Source organism: Coccinella septempunctata, chromosome 2 (assembly GCF_907165205.1).
Source record: "Coccinella septempunctata chromosome 2, icCocSept1.1, whole genome shotgun sequence".
NCBI classification, from domain to species: domain Eukaryota; kingdom Metazoa; phylum Arthropoda; class Insecta; order Coleoptera; family Coccinellidae; genus Coccinella; species Coccinella septempunctata.
In genome coordinates, this window is record NC_058190.1 from 41,139,362 (window position 1) to 41,156,268 (window position 16,907).

The 16,907-nt window shown below is 37.4% G+C and overlaps 1 protein-coding gene across 1 annotated transcript in view; it reads right to left on the minus strand.

Annotated features, from left to right (window-relative positions):
* The window catches only part of LOC123307757 (hemicentin-1), a 197,167-nt gene that overhangs the window by 74,869 nt on the left and 105,391 nt on the right, over positions 1-16,907 (minus strand). The window contains exon 9 of the mRNA XM_044890186.1: positions 12,310-12,469. Within this exon, the coding sequence (XP_044746121.1) occupies positions 12,310-12,469 (160 nt within the window). The remainder of the gene's footprint in view (positions 1-12,309; positions 12,470-16,907) is intronic.

Genomic DNA, 16,907 nt, shown 5'->3' on the forward strand with positions numbered 1-16,907 from the left:
TGAAGGGCCGATTGAGGGTAAATTATGGCCTTTATACGTCCATCAATGATTCCCAATTGCTACATTTTTAGTATATTCAGAAATGCAAAGCTTTTATTCATTTCGATTTGGGAATAGAACGACTGTCAAGTTATTGTTTGGAAAGTCAAAGTTTTATGAAACCTGCTGTGAGTGTAATCAATTTGTATATTGTATCATAAAGAGACTTTATCATAAAGGGATCATAGAAAAGCATAAAGAAACTATACTGATGGGCTCACATACAGATCTTGTGGAACTCTGTTAGGTTTTTTTAATTGTTGTTCTGGAAATTCTGGAACTAATATGTAAAGAATTTTCGGAAATGTGAATGTGATGATGGTATATTGAATAGCTCCCCCAGAAAAATCCTGGCTACGCCCATGATTTTAGCCGCATCCTGTATGCCGTAGATTCGGTTGATTTGGGACGATTGTTGAAATCAATTTGTCATATTTTAAAAACGGTGACCTATTTTTATCTGACAAAGAGGTTCGAATATGCTTAATGAATCAGACTATTGATTAGGATATTTACCATGCTTCAGAATTTGGATATAAATTTCGAAAAAAATAAAATATACTTGCTCCAAGTCACCCACCGATCTGGGAGGCTTGGGGCACAAGTTAAAATCTATTGATTTCTCAACTCTCAAATGAAATAAGTGACTTGGGACGGTGTATAGTTTTGGAAAATTATAATTTGTAATTATATAGTTGAAATTCAGTAAGGAAATTAAATGATGAACCCCCATCACAGCGAAAGTAAATATATTGCAACTCAAATGTAAATTAACTAAACAAAACAAGGAAACTTTGATTCATTTCATTCTTTGGTGATTTCTTTGTGGAAATAACGTAAATAATCATATCCTGCGAAAAATAGGCAGACTTCCTCCAGCCAATGAGCCGCTTGTATCTATTGGGCATTGTCCCAAGTCACCCTATGAAACAACAAAATAAATGAATGAGATCAGTGTTGCCGTTTGATTTGTAAAGAACCTTGTTTCATGAAATATCTAATATCCCACGTATCCAGAAAAAAAAATTACGCTTGCACAAAGTGAAACACATGTACATGACACTAGAAAGTACAAGGGCCATAAAAAAACGCGCTTTTACCCTCCTGAATTCGTTAATCTTTCCTGTCAATTCAAACGCTCTAGTCACGGCAAACTCAACAGGAATTAATTGTTAAACTAACCGAAAAGAAGCTACACAATCTTATAAGTTTGTCCTTCACTCATAAAAAGTAAGAAAAAGAAATCTGCTTGGGACAATTGTCCCAAGTTACAGGACTGTCCAAGTCACCCGAATCTACCGATATGTAACGTAACCTTACACTCCAGGTGTAGCTACGCCTCTGTCTCATTTATTCATCGCATCGGCATGCCTGGAAAGACCAGCTGTCAACTTGAAAAAACGTCCAATTTCCTCGGAACCGGGGGCGATTCGAGATAAAGTTAATTTTTCGTCGGTGGTTGAGAAACAGGTCGTCTTGTAATAAGCCTCAGATTGGCGGTGGATCTCAATGGATCGTCGGCGGGGGGAAGACGGTCTCTCACCCTGCCACCTTTTACCCATGTTAAATAAAATTTCATTTAAACGGCGGAATTCAATTTTTCAATCGTTCCGAAGTGGGAGACTCGTGGTTAGCAGCGGGAAATTTTATTTTCACGTGCCTCCGCCCCTTATGCCTTTTCAGTAGTAATTGATTCTTTCTGTCTGGAAGAGAAATGGGAGTTCGAGAGGTGTTGCAACAATCTTTCCATGAAAATCTAAATGGCTTGACTGTTTGTAAAACAACCGCGCTCGACAATACAAAGCATTATTGGAAATCATTATTTTATTTTCTTGGACCAATTTTGTTTCTTTAAATCTTATACTCCTCAGAAAGGAGGAAGTATTTCCGAAGCTTTTGCAATATTCAAGTATGAAGAATTTGGAACAAAGCATTTCGTCCAAATTCCTGATCACTAAAATTTTGTTCAATACAAACCTGTAGCAGTAGCAACCACCAATTACGAGGATATATTGAAAAATTCTTAGCCTACTTTAGAACCAAACAAAATTTCAATGTCAAAATATTTCATTACTCAACACATTCTCCTCTTAATTGGATACATTTATTACATCGAACCTGCAACGTCTTTAGACTTTCAAAAAAAAGGTTTCTTCTTTCTCTGCAAACCCGACCTCCACAGCTTTTATTACCTCCTCGTTGGAAGAAAATTAACGACCTTTTAAACTTTTTTTTCAGTTGAGGAAAGAGATAATAGTCGGATTGAACCAAATCTGGTGAATAAGGGTGGTGATCTAGTAATTCAAACCCTAAATCACGAATTTTTTGCATGGCAACATGAGATTTGTGTGCAAGGGCGTTGTCCCTCAAAAACAAAACACCATTGGATAGCTTCCCGTGTCTTTTCTCTTTAATTTTTTCTCGTAGACGGGTCAGAAATGTCGAATAGGTTATTGTTTTACCCTTATCCAAAAAATCAATCATGATTACTCCATGGCAATCCCAAAAAACTGAAACAAGAACTTTTCCAGCAGATTTTTGTACACGAAACTTCTTAGTTCTTGGAGAACCAGAGTGTCGCCACTCCATCGACATCTCATCGATCTCATCCATAGTAACAATTCGGTTTAAGAAGTCTATATCGTTTTCAAATCGAGCACAGATCGAACGCGATGCTTCTACCCTTGCACGCTTTTGTTCAATATTTAAACATTTTGGGATCCATTTTGAAGCAATTTTTCTGATGATGATTTTCACAATTTTGCAGCTTCATGCAAAACTCTTTCTTAACGGATGTTCCAGAAAAACTCAGAATGATTGAATTCCATCAGTTCTACGTCCTATTAGCCTAGTTGCACACACACCGATTTTGGACGGCCCGGAATAAAATCGGCCGATATTTTATCGGTAGCAGTTGCTAGCACACTAACCGGATTTTTACCGTCCAAACGATCATCCAATTACAGTCGACTGAAATGGTCGGTAAAAAACATTGAACTCAAGAAAGAACTCCTTATTGAGTTCAATGGTAAACAATCGGTGCTTGTACAAACGTGTACTTAGTCACGTACTCCACTACATCCCGGTATTGCCGGTATTGGACGGTTTCTCACCGGCATTTTACCGTCACCGATCAGCGGTCGGCGTATGTGCAAGGTCCCGTTCCCACACGTGGTTCACTATTGGAATTTGGACGACCGATATAAAATCGGCCGTCCAAAATCGGTGTGTGTGCAACTAGGCTTAGAGAAATATCTCGATGAAAATTATTCAGCACCTAAGTGATCATTTCCCCTTTACTCCTAAACCTTTGTGAGTATTGAATCTTCGATATTATCGAGAAGGACGTTGAACTTCAATTTGCCCTCGCGATTAGATTATTATGATTGAAAGTTCGTTCGAAAAGAAAACAGGAATCGAACTACAAATTGACGTTTGATTGGAATGGCATTTCCCCTAATTGGTTTTCTAACGGCGTTCTCAATTTACTCTGGAATACAGGTGCAGACACCAAGTTCAAAGGGACTAATTAGAAATTCTGGGGATGCCTGACTTCCAATGAATTGAGGAAAGTGATAAAAATGACCAAAGGGTCAAGGGACATTCAGCAAGATTGCCCTTCGACTTACACGACAAACATGGAAATTTGAATGGAACTCTGACTATTCACTAACTGCCTGATTTTGTAGAGTGCAAATGGCCCTGCTCTGTGAGTTTTGTCTTCGTCGAAAAGTCAATTCGAAGTAAAAAGTACAAGTTTTTAGGAATATGTTTTCTTCCTTAGAGGAAGAATCATCATTAGCGACTTCATTCGAACGTTTTTAATCTCGATGTATCTTTTCATCGTCAGTTTGGATTTAATGACTTTTTCTAAATATCAATTTACGTTTTATATGTTTCGAAAGAGCGGTTGATACCTTCAAAAAATGATTGAAGAAACTTTCTCCGGAAAATTTGAGTAATATCGCAAAAACTCATTTACTCATCATCATAAAAATGATGTTATGAATGAACAGAAAAAAATATTAATTTTTGCGCCCTTATTAGAACATACAATTACCTTTTTTCTCTGTCCTTTCGACGAAAATGTTTGTTCGTGGTCAAAGTGATATTTGGCTACTGTATTTTATACCATTTTAACGTTGGGCAAAAGTGTGCGAACATCAAACTGATCGGTGAGTTTTTGAACTACAATTCGAATGATCGAGGGACCTCCTCGGTCAAAAAGAAGATTTATATCAATATCGATACTGAAGGGATTTCTGACCACGAAAGTGTTCATTCAAAATCAGTAGAAAATTTGGACGCAGAGATGAAATTTCTCACAAGGCAATTGGAGAACAAGTGATGTGTTGAATGATTATTTATTTGTTCTTAAGTCTTGTTTAGTCGTTATCAAGTTTTTAAATCGGTTTGATGAGAGTTGTAGCAATTTTTTTCTTTCTCGTTTCCTCCTGGTTTTTCGTTTCAGATATTATTTCGGGATGGGGAAAGAAAAACAACTTTATTATTATATTTTAACAGTAGATTCTTGAGGTCAAAAGAAACACTTTTTACCCATAACATTTTTTACGATAAAAAGATATAGCCATTTTAAATCTTCATAATGAGCTACGCCACCCCCTGGAGAAACAGAATCTATGACATTATACACTTGTGGATCTTAAATATAGTTGCATTCAGCCAAAGTACCCAATTTTCCGAATATCACAGTTATTTTTCATTTTAACATTAAATTACTCGAAAACGGCTCATTAAAAGAGAAAATATGAAGAACACTTTTATTTAACAAAACGTTCAAATAGTCTTTAGATAACGTCAAACTTACATTCAAGAGTTGGGTTCTTTGAATTCTGGTATTTTTATGGTACGTAATGGTCATAATGAGAAAACTGGAAGACGTGGGTGATATCTTTTGCTCTAAAAAGATTAATGAAATAAATGAAACACTATATTCCGAAATTCATTCGATGGAATCGTTTGTGAGATAGAACTAAGAATGACATTTGACCTCAAGAATCTACTGTTAAAATATTTGTACGAGTCAAAGGCTCACCCCGTATACAGGGTGACAATTTAAAAACTTGCCAGGCCAATTATGTCGCAACAAGGATGTTTTCAGAGAAAATGCCGGAACAGGTCAGTTTTTATTCAGAGGATGACATATTTTGATCAGATTTGTAAGCCGAAATCTCCTCAACCCTAGGTGTAGGGGCTATCACCACTAAATTCTCAATATGTAATAGGGGGTGAGATTTACATGAATACTATGGTTTGCAAATTTTTATATTCCTTCAAGTAGTTACAGGATTTGACAATTTGAACAGGAACAGGACAATTTGAACAGGTTAATTTTTAAAGGGAGGGAGACATATTTTGAGCAAAATTGTAAGCCGAAATCTCCTCAATCTTAGGTGTAGGGGTTGTCACTCCTAAATTCTTAATAGGGAATAGAGGGTGAGCTATATCTAAATTGGAAGACAATAGTATTATGTAGAGGGACATATTGTCTTCCAATTGAGGTTTAGCTCACCCTCTATTCCCTATTAAGAATTTAGGGGTGATAGCTCCTACACCTAGGGCTGGAAAGATTTCAGTTCAAAATATGTCCCCCTACGAACAGAAATTGACCTGTTCCGGCATTTTCTCTGAAATCATCCTTATCGTGACATAATTGGACTGGCAAGTTTTCAAATTGTCATCCTGTATGAAAAAATTCACCGCTCCCCAATATTATGATCGAGCACAATTACAGCATCAATACATTGTCGACTGGTATAGTAAAAGCCAAGCATCCACCGCATCAGTATTCAATTGGCCATTCGTATCTTCCTCCCCTTCTCGTCAACGACATCACCCTTAAGACCCACGACGGATCAGAGGTCGGATTTTCTTGGAAATTACCCGAACAAATTCGGAAGGACGACGTCCTGCCGGGTAATGAAATGTCTACATCGATGCTATCCGGACCTCCGCAGCTGCTCCATGATTAAAGTCGTTCTCGAGTTATTGTTATTCGAGCATTTCATTCGAATCGAACTATTGTAATCCAACTATGTGAGGCATTGCCCGCCATTTAACGTTCGACTTGTCGGAATTTATATCGGTTCTACTTCCTGGCCACGGTGGCTTTTTGACAATACCGCCGTAGCGGGCTTATTCCTCCAGATTCCAGATGTTTACGAGCACTCCGAAGGGCTTATTATACGGATTGATTCGGGGATCGATCGGCAATGGGAGCATAAAGGTTGAGAAAATGAAAATTGGGATGAATCGGATTAGGATGTTTGAGGAGGAAGATGAAGATATTGAATTTTAGGGTCGATGGAAGCCGTTCGTCTCGAGAAAAATTTGTTATAAGACGTTCATATAGTGATGGATGTTTTCACGGTCGAATAACATCACCTGACTCAGGCTAGGCTTCTCCGACTATACTGGGTGACATAGAAGACAAAACACCCACTAAGAATTTCCAGAAATACAATAGGGGCTAAAGAAATTCATTATTTTTTATGAATTTCAAGATTTTATCTTATTCTGCGATTTATGTCGAACATGCACCGATTGTTCTATAGTTTATTGCCAGTTTGAAGGTGACTTCATAATGACTTTCTCATGGAAGTCTTTGTACCCTCTTTGGAAAAGCTCTTGTGTTCGATTTTCACAATATTCTCTTGATGCAAACTTCTTATCACCAAGGAAGTTTTGCATCGAAAGAAAAAGATGCGAGTCGCTTGCTGCCAGGTCTGGTATATATGGTAGATGCATCAAAACTTGCCATACAGCCCTTGGAGTTTCTGGAGAGTCATTACAGACGTGTATGATCTGGCGTTGTCCTGGTAGAAAACCTCTCGTATGTCCAATTCTGGCCATCTCTGGTCAATCTCTAGCTTCAAACGCTCAAATAGTTGACAGCAGAAATCTGATTGCGGAGCTAAGTCATATGGGAGCAACTGATAATGAGTTATGCCTTTCAACACCCAACAATTATAGAGCAAAACCTTCCTGGTTGTGAATTTGAGAAATGAGTCGCTTTCATTCCGTTTGGCTAAGGCTTCCCAGATAGATGTATCATCTGGAGAATTTCTATTGTGCTCCTTATCTCCCCATTTCCATATACTCTATATTAGAGCAGATTCCAGATGCACTGTCATCAAGGCTTTTGGCCACTAGCAATGAGGTGTTGAAGTGACCACCCTATTCAAAATGGAGTTACTGCCCTGTTTTTGTTAGTTTTCTGAACGGGGTGTTTTTAAATCTGAGTCTTTTTTCATCAGAAGGTAGAGCTGGTGAAAATGAGGCACTTCACCCAAAATCAATCATACAAAATTTCCAATTGAGAAAATCATTGATAAAATATATAGATTTTCTACACTGTTTTTATGGTACCTACCACCTACCATGATGGTCCAAATATTCATTCAGATGAGTACTCTCCAACGTACCATTGAAAACAATGACGGTTCAGTCATACGGTTCATGCATCCAGTCCCGTACTTGAATTCTAATTAAACTGCTTTCGACTTGAAGATATGATAACTCCGCTATCTTGAATATTTTATAGAGAGTTGTTGGAATAAGATTCAGATTTAACCTGAAGGGCCCCAGAGCAAAAACCCATACAAAGTTTATCACGGAACTTCAATATGCAAACGACTGCGCACTTATCGCTCACAGCTCAAAGGTTCTACAGATAATGTTGGACACCTATAAACATATATACGAAGCTTTAGGCCTTAGACTCAAAATCGACAAAACCAAAATCCTGGTAATTCCACCAGAAAGCCTTCAAACAGATATCAGCCTGGAGGATGAAACTCTAGAACAGTTCGAGCAGTTCAAAAACTTGGGAAGCTTCATAAATACTAGGGCTAACCTAGACACGGAAATACACAACCGTATCAATTCGGCATCACGGGCATTCTGGACGCTAAAGGACAGAGGCTTTCAAAATCACGACCTCAATCTGAAGACCAAAACAGCTGTTTGCAAAGCAGTGCTCCTCCAAACGATTCTTTACGGAAGCGAATGCTGGACGCCCTACAAGCGACATACTAAACAGCTTGAACAAACGCAACAGATAATGCACATCAGATGGTTCCACAAAGTTCCGAATCCAGAAGTCTTGCAGCGCGTGAGTTGGAGGCTCAAGTCACGAGAGTCCGACTCAGATGGAGCGGCCACATTCGAGGATGCAAGACACAAGACTCCCCAAAATAGCACTGTATGGCGAATTCACAGAGGGTGCTCGGAAACCAAGAGGCCAGTATGAGCGATTTAAGAATATACTGCATCAATCTCTAAAATCAGTCGATGTCAATCATAACTGGGAACAAATAGCGTTAGACAGATCATAATGAATGAGCTCAGGATATCCGGCAATTCAAACAAAATATAAACTTTCAAAAATCCAGAGTGTTTTGAAAAAAATACAAAGAGAAGAAATTAACTGAGTGGTATACTGACACAGGTTGTTGTTGAAATGTTGAAGTATGGTTTCTTCTAATTGGGATCGAAATGTTTATCATTCCTGGATGTAAATTTTCTTGGTACTGAGCTGAAGTTCGATATAATACCATCCAAAGATACCTAAAACAGCGCAACAACATGGGACGTGCTCAATAGACTTGTTATATGGCGCCCTCTGTGCTCACTGGAGTGAATTTCAGCTATGAATTTGTGTGGATGTTTTCTGAGTATGATTTCATTTGGTTCCAAAATAAATCTTTGTCCATTACCACGTTAATTTGAATATTTCTAGTATTGGAACACCGACCATAATCAGTTATTCTGAGGGCCCAAATTTTGCTGTTTTTCCAGGTGATTCTCATTGAAACAAAGAAAGTTGTTTCAGATTAACGAAGCTCTGTTGAGTCAGATTGGCGTGTCTATGGATTTTTGTATTCAGATAGGCATAATAATGAAATTTGTTCTTTAAGAAATATCCTGATGCAATCAAAACCGAAAGACGTTTTGAAAACTTTGTTGAATTTTTCGTGCGCATACATCGCTGCATCCCTTTTCAAATATTTACTGTTTCTCCTAGCGTGATTCGAACTTTATAATGAGCCCCCCAAGGGAATCATCAAACAAAGCAGCAAGAAGAATTATTGAATAATTCAAGATGCTCGAAGAATAATATTTGGGGCTTGCGGGGAATTCCTCAACTCATTAATTTTTTCCTCAAAATCCCATTCATCGGATTTCATTCTTCCTTCCCGGATCTCCTGTGGTAAAGTACGAAATGTTCGAGCAGGAACAAAGCTCGCAGTATTCAGCTGCGAGCAATATAATCTTTTATCACCGAAGATCATATTGTATTCTCAAAGGAATAACTCTAATATTCAGAACTTGGAGATTTATGGGATAAATTGGCAATGCCGGACCCTATTATGTGGCGAAAACCGTGAATCATTGAATAATATGACGTGGGTTTTCGACAAATTTCATTTGTTCCTCAGGGAGAGCCTGATACTCCAGTAGTTCTAACGTGGTTAGAAAGTGACTGCACCAAAGAGCTCAAAGAGCTCATTCGTTATTTGCATAACGAATATGCGTATAGTTGTTGAATTTTAAAGTTAACTCCAATAGGTATAGTATACAGGGTGAGTCTTTGACTCGTAGAAATATTTTTACAATTGATTCTTGAGGTCAAAAGAAACACTTTTTTCCTATACAATTTTTGTCGATTCAGCCCTGATAAAAGTTTTTGCCATTTTGGAATATCATAATGAGCTGTGCCACACTTGAAAAAACAAAATTACCTTCAGAATAACTAGCTAAATCTACGGCACTACACATTTGTGGATCTTAAACAGAGTTGTATTCAGCCAAAGTAAAAATTTTTCAAATTTCACAGATACTTTTTAATTTTTGAACAGCAAATTACTCCAAAACAGCGCATTATATGAGAAAATATGAAGTATACTTTCATTTTACAAAACTTTCAAATATTCATTAGATAGTATACAACTTAGTTTCAAGAGTTGGGTTCTTTGAATTTTTTGTATTTTTAAGTTACGTAATGGTCATAATGAGAATACTGGAATTCGTGGGTGATATCTTGTGTTCGAAAAAGATTCATCAAATAAATGAAAAACTATATTCCGAAATTCATTTCATTCGATGAAACGGTTCGTGAGATAGAACTAAAAATATCATTTTCATATCACAACTCGCCAGTGAGATCACTTTTTGTAATGCTCCAATTCGCTAATTCACAATTTCCCCAATCTTTTCATACGGAGTACAGAAAGTTGGACGCCATGAACACAGTAATAAGAGGATAAAACTAGGGAGAGATCCCTACTTGTCACTCACCATCGTACCTACTCAGAAGATTGCGGAAAAATAGGGATGTTTTTCCGGCAAAAAAAGAATAATGCTCCGAATCCGGTATCATATTTTAACAGCAACATATACTCATCCGGAATATACAGATGATGAACGAGGGGAAAATAAGGTGTGTGACAAGATGCCATCATCTGCAGCGGACCTGGGGGGAAGTGAAGTCACGAAGTGCATGTCGCTATAAATCCCACTTATTTATGATTCTGCAGGAATTCAGGAACAATTCCTTGATTGCGAATGGAAAGAGAGAAGGGACGTTTTAGATTAAATAATTCTTCGAGCATCTACTTCTCGAGCAGTTTAATTGTTTGAAAGATTTTTATCATGCAATGTTGTACAACCCCGTATATTTCAAAAGTCCAACTAAAAATCTCTGTTCAATAAGTATGTACTTATGCCTTTGAATAGTATAGGTATCATGAAGACTTCTCCTATGGAAAACCATGTTATTACTAAATAATTATAACCAGATGTGAGGTTTATTGTACTGCACCGTTGAATATGCAGTAGCCTGGTTTTGTTTTTGAGGAGCACAATTTCATTTTATTGATATTGATATAACTTGGTGAACTATACTGAGCAACAACCAAAAGGAACATCCGGTGAAATATTCATATTCAAATAATTTTGGGTATACTTGTTATACACTTGTTATTTATTGGGCCATTCGAGTTTGGATCATTCCATTCAATGTTTTGTCAAACATTCGTCAAGATCGTCTTCAGAAAGTATACCGATATTCACGAAATATTGATTTCATGCCTAAACTGATAGTTGGGGAGCCGACAATGCTAAATCGGGATTTACTCAAGCGTCGTGGAGACCTATTGGATTTTGAAGATCAGATGGTAAAAAGAAAAAAGGTTCTATGATATATGCATGTTGATGAATCATTCTGACACTAATCAGTGGGGATTTTCTTAATATGAAAAGTTTGAAAAGGATAACAAGGCATTTTTTACAAAAAATCTCCCATCATGTACCTCTAATCGTTTCTGTATTCATCATGAAAGTTGTAGATAATAAAATTCTATACAACTCTTGTCTGAAGTAATTTCTCATAGGTTCTCGAGTTAGAGGGCGATAAGGGCGAGGAGCTTAGCCTCACATGCGAAAATCCAAGGTCAATGTAGAAACCCAGTCTAATGTACATTCATCGCCATATATCTCAAAAACGTTTGAAGGTAGAAAAAGTTACTTCGGAAAAAATTTGTAGAAAATGTTATGCTTTACAATTTTTATAATAACCGCAAAAACAATTTGAAGCCCAGGAGAGGAAATAATTGAAAAAAACTGATTCTTTGTGACCTTTATGGCCAATTCTTATTGTTTCGGCTTGCTGAAACTGTCGGGTTATATTTTTCCCCTTATTCTTGAATCATTAGCTTCAAAATAAAAAAAAAAAAACACCGCGCTCGAAAATGTACACGTGACTTTTTTTGCAAGTTAAGCGCCCTTCCACACATTGTCGTCACGCTCAAATTGTCAGATTTAGAAAATATATACTTTTTACCATATAATTAACCACATATATTTTAATCTGACATGCTCTAGTATGTAAAATAACCTTTTTTTTCTATTCTGACAGGCTGTCCTACAAAATTCCCATATACAGGTCTAATTTTTGATAGAGGTACTCTACAAGCTTCAAGTTATTTCCCTTTATATTAATCTGATACTCTCGAGTAAACTCCGAATTCCCCTCTTGGGCTTCCCAACTATAAGTCGGTAATTTACTTCCTTTTTGACACTTAAATTCAGCAAATCCTCAAGAAATTTCTCATCTTTGTAGTTTTGGATATGATATAATTCCATTTCACTCGTCTGGTTGAGGTGAAGGTTTCATATCCAAACTTGCTTTCAATGCTTTTCTGGTTCTTTCCGCATATTACTATTCGAAATGAGAAAAAATCTACTCACACTGAATCTGCAGATCGAAGGTGGCGCTGTACGTCTCTCCCTCGGTGTTGGCCGCCGAGCAGGCGTACTGGCCGGCGGATTTCCGGTCCACGTGCTTCATTATGAGCACATCGTCCATGGGAAACACGCCGGAAGTGGAGTTGAACTGGACTATGTGTCCCTGAAACGACAGACAATTTTCAATTGCGACGGACGGGTGTTTTTGCCCCAGAACGGAAATACTTTCTGTTGGTGGAAATGAAGGAATAAAGTTGAAGGATGTTGATTGTAGAGTCGGGAAGGGCTGGGGTACTAATTGCTTTTCCTTAATTTCAATCTTTCCGGGTGAATGCGCTCGCAGATTCGCTGCGAGAATCGGTTCGTTTCGGGGTCGAAAGAGAGGATATTCCGTGATGTTAAATCTACAAACCCGAAATGATTCGATGGGGTAGTTCTATCTGACGGGTGAAACCTCCTCAGTTTTAGGTTTTGTGAAAAGTGGGCATCAGATGAATACATGATTACATTTCACTACGACCAGTCCATTGAGCACCCCATCAGGGCTCTTGTCATCACTGTATCATCTACGATCTATAGCATGCTCCATGATAGTGGAGTATCTGGGAGGGCTTCAAGGCGACTAAGATCTCAAAACGGGTCTCAAGACCTATCTCAATTGATACCTTCTCAGGCAATAACAGCATCTCGAGATTACGGCTTATTAATAAACTCATATCAAGTAATTCTCAGTTTGATACTATCTCAAGAAGCCAGTCTTGAAACTCAATTAATGAATGTCTTGAGTAATGGACTTGAGGTAAACTTGAGATAACAAAACAAAAAGAAAAATTATTATTTTTATTTTTGCTCGAATTTTTTTATCGGTGGGGTGGGATGTAACGAAGTAGATTTTTCGATCACGAACGAACGGTCATGTCACATCACAGTCTTGTTCGTCGAATTTATCTTTTTCATCGTAGTAGGTGTCCACGTCTTCCATGGATTCCATATTTTACTTCGATGACACGATTTTTGGAAGCACAAGAGAAATTTCTGATAGTTCACACATTCAGTCAGGGTCCGACCCCACTCAAAATATCCGAAAACCTATATCGAGATCATTCGAGGACGTCAGTCACATTTCCTTAAGCACCGACTCAAGTGAGATGTTTGACTTTTCGTTTCCTTCGATTCCTGAGTGACCAGGAACCCAGATTAGGGAGACCTTGTTGTTCTTGCCTATTTCGGGTAGTTTTTGTTCCTCACCCATATCAGATTTGAGTCTATAACATAAGAATTCAAAGCTTCGATAGCGGCTTGACTATCAGAATGAATCACTATGTCACATCCTTGATAGTTCCTTTCGAGGTTTATGTCAACAAATCTTTCGTTTGCGAGTATTTATGCCCGAAAGACACTCGAGCAGGAGCTTAAGGACACTGCACACTTGGTGCGAGCTCCTGTCATGGTTGTTAAACCATCTGTGTACCATTTCATGGTATCCTCCTTTAGGTTTTAGGTGCTTTATTCCCTTTCCTATTCTTTCCTCCCACATAGCATCGTGTTTTTCTAAATGCTTACTTTTCTGATCATAACATCACTGGGTAGCCTCGCTGATGCGATGTAATTGTTGAGGTAGGACCAGGTTCTTTGAGATAAAGACTTTGAAAATATTCATCTACATCAAGCTATCAGACCTAAAAATAAGTAATTTCTTCTGGACTTCCCTGCACTGCCAGTGCTGAAGAAAACACAAAGAAACAAGTAAGAATAACCTATATTTCTAGTCAGTCGAGAATGGAAAAAAAGAGGAGGCTTATAAACTTGCCAGAAAAGGGGAGTGAACTTCTTTTATCGGCTCGGATTGTCTCTGTAGTAAGTAGTAAAGAAAAATGCATGTACAAGAGATAAATTAAAAAGAAGAAAGAAACCAAAAGGAAATCATTGGAGCAATGTGAAAATACTTCGAGATTTAAAAGGGTATCTGAATCGTTGTGAAATTATGCTACACTAAATCACTAGCTTCCTTGTAGGGCCTCAGGATGCACCTTAGGAAAAATGGCCGCCAGAAAATGCAGCATCTTTGAGGAGTAGGAAGAAACTCATCACCTGGTGTTACAGAATGCCATTGCTAAAGCCACATCAAAAAATGCTTTGGACGAAAAACATGTAAGAGCATGAATGTCAGTATCGCAGATACTGTCTAGAGTTCATCAGAACTATAGAAGATGTAGCGGTGAACAGCTCTGATGGAAAGCAGTTCTCAGTATAAGCATGACGCCATGCCCATCAAAACAGTCTGCAAATTCGAGTCTTTTATGAGTATATATTCATATTTAAATTAGTAAAGAATATTTTAATCACTTTTCCTTCGATCTGACATCATCTCCATACCTAGAATAAGAAAAAACTCAGTCGAAGACGTGGCCTAACGATTTATTTGTAAAATTGCTGGTAACGACATTTGTAGGTTCCTCCTACACGCAGATATCCCGATTTATTGATCCATGGTCCAATATTTGAAAAATATGGAAACTCCAGAAGCTGAAACGAACCCCTTCGATAAAAAATTATCGTGTCTACCCTCCGTTCGAACTTCAGCCAGTCTGAGTTTTCCGATATCCATCAGTATTCTGTCTATATCAAACAATTCGATATGAATATTTCCGAAAATCAGCCCGAGGCCTCCCCATCTGTAAAGAAACGTGAAAATTTCCCCGAACCCTTCAAACTTTCACCGAGTTGTTTGTTTGCATTTGTTCACTCGTAATCAGAAGTATTTTCTGGAAAATGCCCCACGGACCCAATTAGAAGTTACAATTTCATGAGAGGATCTTGATCGAAGGTTCAAGCTAAATATTTGAACCGTTTCCGCCTCAATTCCATTCCCAATCGAACGATCTCCGATAGATGTTTGTGAATATAAGAACAATTGCTGAAACTGAGGCGATGTTTCTATTTAACTTCTTTTTCGATGGGACTATTTCGAATGTAAATAAAAGTCGATGACTCCAAATGATATTGCTTACGCCGGGACTTGTTCGAGAAAAAACATACGCAGTGGAAATAGAGAAGGAATAAGAACGAAAATATTGCTCATGGGAGTAAAATCGATACGGTTGTTTGCATCATTATTTTACCTCATATTCCGATCTACATTTGTAAAAAAATAATATTACGTAGGTAAAATCGATTATCAAATTTGAATGCACTGAATTTTCAGAATATTGAACAAGTATCTCAGTAAAAGTCATTCGTTTGTTTGCATCTTAGCTAAACTGTATTTTTCGACTTCTATAGGGTGAGTCTTAGAACATATATTTTTACAGTAGATTCTTGAGGTCCAAAGAAACACTTTTTCCTTTTACCATTTTTTCCGAATGTGCTCGGTTTAAAAGATACAGGCTGTTGAAAAACCATAAGAAAATGTTAATTTCGGTTCTATCTCACAAACGGTTTTATAGAATGGAATGAATTTCAGAATATAGTCTTTCATTTATTTGATGAATCTTTTTCAAACACAAGATATCACCCACGTCTTCCAGTTTTCTCATTATGACCATTATGTACCATAAAAATACTAAAAATTCAAAGAACCCAGCTGTTGAATGCTATTTGATGAATATTCTAACGTTTTTTTAAATGAAAGTATACTTCATATTTTCCGTATAATGCGCCAGTTCCGAGTAATTTGATACATAAATAAAAAAGTATCTGTCAAATTTGAAAAATTGGGTACTTCGGCTGAATACTACTCTGTTTAAGATCCACAAATGTGTAGTTCCATAGATTTAACTAGTTATTCTGAATGTAATTTTGTTTTTTCAAGTGTGCCACAGCTCATTATGATATTTTCAAATGGCTATATCTTTTTATCAGGGCTGAATCGAAAAAAATGGTATAGGAAAAAAAGTGTTTCTTTCGACCTCAAGAATCTACTGTAAAAATATTTGTACGAGTCAAAGGCTAACCCTGTATACAAGTGTATACCATCCCTCAAAACCTGACGACACGTGTTTCGCCATCACAGTGTCATCTTCAGTTGGGTGAAGTCTCTTTTTCTTGGAAACTTGTAGAAGTACCTCAATAATGTCCTTTGAGTCGGAAATCCAGTAGCCAACCACCATCTGACCTCTACTTATTTTGAGGTTATAAAATTGAAGGGTGAAGCAATAAATATTGTGTTAGGAAATGCTAATACAATGATACTGATTAGCAATTTCAGTTCAAGTCTTTTACAAGCAGTATTTATTAAAGTAGTTCTACATGTACAACTTTGCAGCAATTCAAGCTTTCTGAATACAAACTACAGGTTATTTCATAAATATTATGAACAATTTCAGGATATTGTTCCGAGAGATATTTGAAGACTGGGCGTTTATCCTGAAATGCTTCGTTTTCAAGATGAAGGAGTTCAAAATAGCTTCCACAAGCTAGGATACAATAGTCTAGTCTTCTCCTCATGATTGCCGAGGAATTCGTTATTTATTTAAAAAACACCGTATCTCGTAAACGAAGACGAAGGTCTATGTACAGGACCTTTCCGACTCCAAATAACTCAGAGATTAATATCCTGAATTTGTTCGCAATGTTCATGTAACACAATGTAAAGTGTGAAT